General features: G+C 35.7%; 1 protein-coding gene across 1 annotated transcript; it reads left to right on the top strand.

Moving 5' to 3' along the window:
• Window positions 1-253: 253 nt before the first annotated feature.
• Window positions 254-1,917, top strand: LOC132604316 (acetyl-CoA-benzylalcohol acetyltransferase-like). Its single transcript, XM_060317772.1, has one exon. It carries the CDS (start codon window positions 393-395, stop codon window positions 1,722-1,724), a length of 1,332 nt encoding a protein of 443 aa, XP_060173755.1. The 5' UTR covers window positions 254-392; the 3' UTR covers window positions 1,725-1,917.
• The last annotated feature ends 1,129 nt before the right edge of the window (window positions 1,918-3,046 follow it).

The following is a 3,046-nucleotide window of genomic DNA, read 5'->3' as shown; positions in this document are numbered from 1 at the left end:
TTAAACGTGTTTATTTGAAGAGCTAAGGTGTTCGGTCAAGTTTTTTTTAAAAAAAAAAAGTATTTTGAGTAAAGCAGAACTTATGCTTCAGAAATTGAAAAAAAGTAATTTTTCCTGAATCTTGGCCAAGCACAAATTGTTTTTCTAATATTGATGAATAAGTTTTCAAACTGATTAGTTACACACAAACTGTTATCCAACTCGACACCGAAAGTTTTGTATGATAATTATCCAATACCCCATAATTTCGTGGAACCCATAAATTTTTCCTATATATATAGAGGGTAAGACTCAAGCTGTTGATGAGCTATTGTGAAGTATTGCCTCTACATATCTTCTTTCAGTTCTTTGTTTAATTTCTCTTTTGCAATTTCACCACATCTATATACCATATGGCTTTTGAAAAAGAAAACATGAAAGTTAAAATCTTGTCCACAAAGTTCATAAAACCATCTTCACCAACTCCAAATCACCTCCAAAATTACAAGTTATCATTCTTTGATCAAATAGCTGATGAAGCACATTTGCCTCTTGTTCTTTTCTATCCTCCTACCAACGACACCAACACTTATAATGAAGAACAACTTGAGCAATCCTTATCTCGAATTCTAACTCATGTATATCCAATTGCTGGTAGATTTACCGAGGATGACTCGATTTACTGCCAGGACCAAGGGGTTAAATTTGTAAAGGCCAAGGTAAATAGTAAGCTCAATGAATTTCTTGAGAAAGCACACAAGGATGTCAACCTTGCTATGCTTTGTTGGCCTGAAGATACTTGGAATGTGGATGATACTAACATACTCATCATGCCAATTGTCATTGTGCAAATCACGGAATTCGAGTGTGGTGGCTTAGCTCTATCTATGAGCCACACGCACACTGCGATGGATGGTTTCACAACTTTCACTTTTGTTCACGAGTGGTCCAAAGTGTGCAGATTGGAGATTCCTAAAGAGAAGATCGATTTTCTGAGATTTAATTTGGCTGACGTTTTCCCACCAAGAGATTTATCGAAACTTCTCTTGCCTCGTCTCCCCCAGGATAATCGTAAGGACACTAAATTAGTAGCCAAAAGGCTATACATCGATGAGGATTCTATTTCAAGTCTCAGAAAAGAAGTCGGAGATTTATGTTTTAAGCCCTCAAGAGTTGAGATGATCATAGCCCTACTATGGAGGGCTTTGATCCGTGCTTCAGAGAAGAAGCACGGGCATCTGAGACGCTCCCTGATAGGCGTCCCAATAAACTTGCGACCTAAGTTGATTTCTTTACCTCAAGTAGAAAAATCTTTCGGGAATCTTGTAATTGACGCCCCTGTAAAATTCATACCTGGGGAGAACAAGATGGAATTGCACAACTTTGTAACGTTGATTCGTGACACGGTGAAGGAAACTATTATTGCTTGTGACAAGACTTCAACGGAGGACGTAGTGTCCGCAGTGGCAAATATATATAATGCAAGTTTTGTAGCACAAGAATGGGGAGGAAATGAAGAAGTTGATATGTACACAAGTTCAAGTTTGTGTAGATTTCCCATACAAGAAGCTGATTTTGGTTGGGGAAAACCATGTTTGATGCATTTTGGGTCGAGGCATAATCAGTATTGCTGGTTGTATGATGCAGAATGTGGAAATGGGATTTGTGTGCAAGCGGACTTGAAGGAAACTAACATGCATTTATTTGAGCGTGACAGTGATATCAAGGCTTTCTTTGAGTTTTAGATTCGTAAAGTACTTTTTTCTATTTGGTATTTTTGGTAATGAGTTGCATCTGTTATATATCTTGTTACAACTTCATTTGTTTTGAGAGTACTATTTTTTGTCCTGATAAAACAAACATCAGCAAAGATTGGTGTAATTTATCATTTCAAGAAAAAGGATAATTCAGATTAATAAAGGTATTTAATTTTGTTCATATTATGCTGATCTCCTAGAAAATAGAGTTTAAATTTGATCAAATGGAATATAGCCATTGTTCTAGTACATTTTGCAGTTTCTTACAATTTGGTTCATATTTCTACCACCAAATTTTCTATCTTCGTCAATAGTATAACATTCTTACATATACACTTAAATACTTAGCCATGGTGAAATAATAAGCATTTTCATTCTGATTTACTGATTCTTAAGGTCAATTGTTCTTTTTATTCAATCCATCATCCAAGCGATATTAACCGGAGACAGTTGGGGGTTTGCCATCCATGACCCTTACGTGCCCATCCATAGATTAATCCCAAGAGTACACACGAAGGAGGACATAAACCTTAACCTCCAAGGACATAGGTGAAGGTCAATTGTTTAGATAAGTGTAAACAATCATGCAGGTAAGTATTTTACCCTATAATCCCGTTTTCACCCTTTTCTTCCTCCCCCCACCTCTTTCAAACCCACTGCCTCCTGGCCCTTCGCCTCCTCAATTTTCCTTGACTATCATATCCTTCACGGCTGACATGGAAGTTGCCGGTGGTACCTTAAACTTAAATCATTTTCAAATATAAAAAGATATAATTCTTTTAATAACAGACTAATAAGAAACGTTGTCACATAAAATGAAACCGAATTATGAATAACATATGTAAGTTCTGATATGTAAGTTGATGTTCTGGTGGTAAAGACTTGCTGCGATTATGATATTCTCTACGTTGCAATTAGGGTAGAGTAACAACGAAAAACTTTTCTTTTGCTGCTACTACAACTTTCAACTATTAACAATCCAGTATAAGTTATATATACCGTCAGTATAAGTAATTTTTACACTATCATATGCATATGCTTTTACTTGTTATAGCAGGTAACATGGTTTATTTTCAAGGTTGTAAATCCCACATTTCAAGAAGATTTACCTATAAATATCATTTGAATAACTTAACAATACCATGCATATAACTTAAACTCGTACAATATTAATGCCACTCATTTTTATGGTATTGGGACCAGGACTACAAAAGAACAACTACATGAGAATTTTTCTTTGAGTTATATATGTTTGGGTACGTACATAAACTAGCACATCCCCACTTAGATTGGATTGTACGTACTATCAT

This window comes from Lycium barbarum, chromosome 7, assembly GCF_019175385.1.
Source record: "Lycium barbarum isolate Lr01 chromosome 7, ASM1917538v2, whole genome shotgun sequence".
Lineage (NCBI taxonomy): Eukaryota > Viridiplantae > Streptophyta > Magnoliopsida > Solanales > Solanaceae > Lycium > Lycium barbarum.
The sequence above is the reverse complement of the archived record's forward strand: the minus strand, read 5'-3'. Positions and strand labels throughout refer to the sequence as shown.

Coding starts and splice junctions, on each gene's coding strand:
- LOC132604316 (XM_060317772.1), top strand. CDS start 393: ATGGCTTTTGAAAAAGAAAACATGAAAGTTAAAATCTTGTCCACAAAG.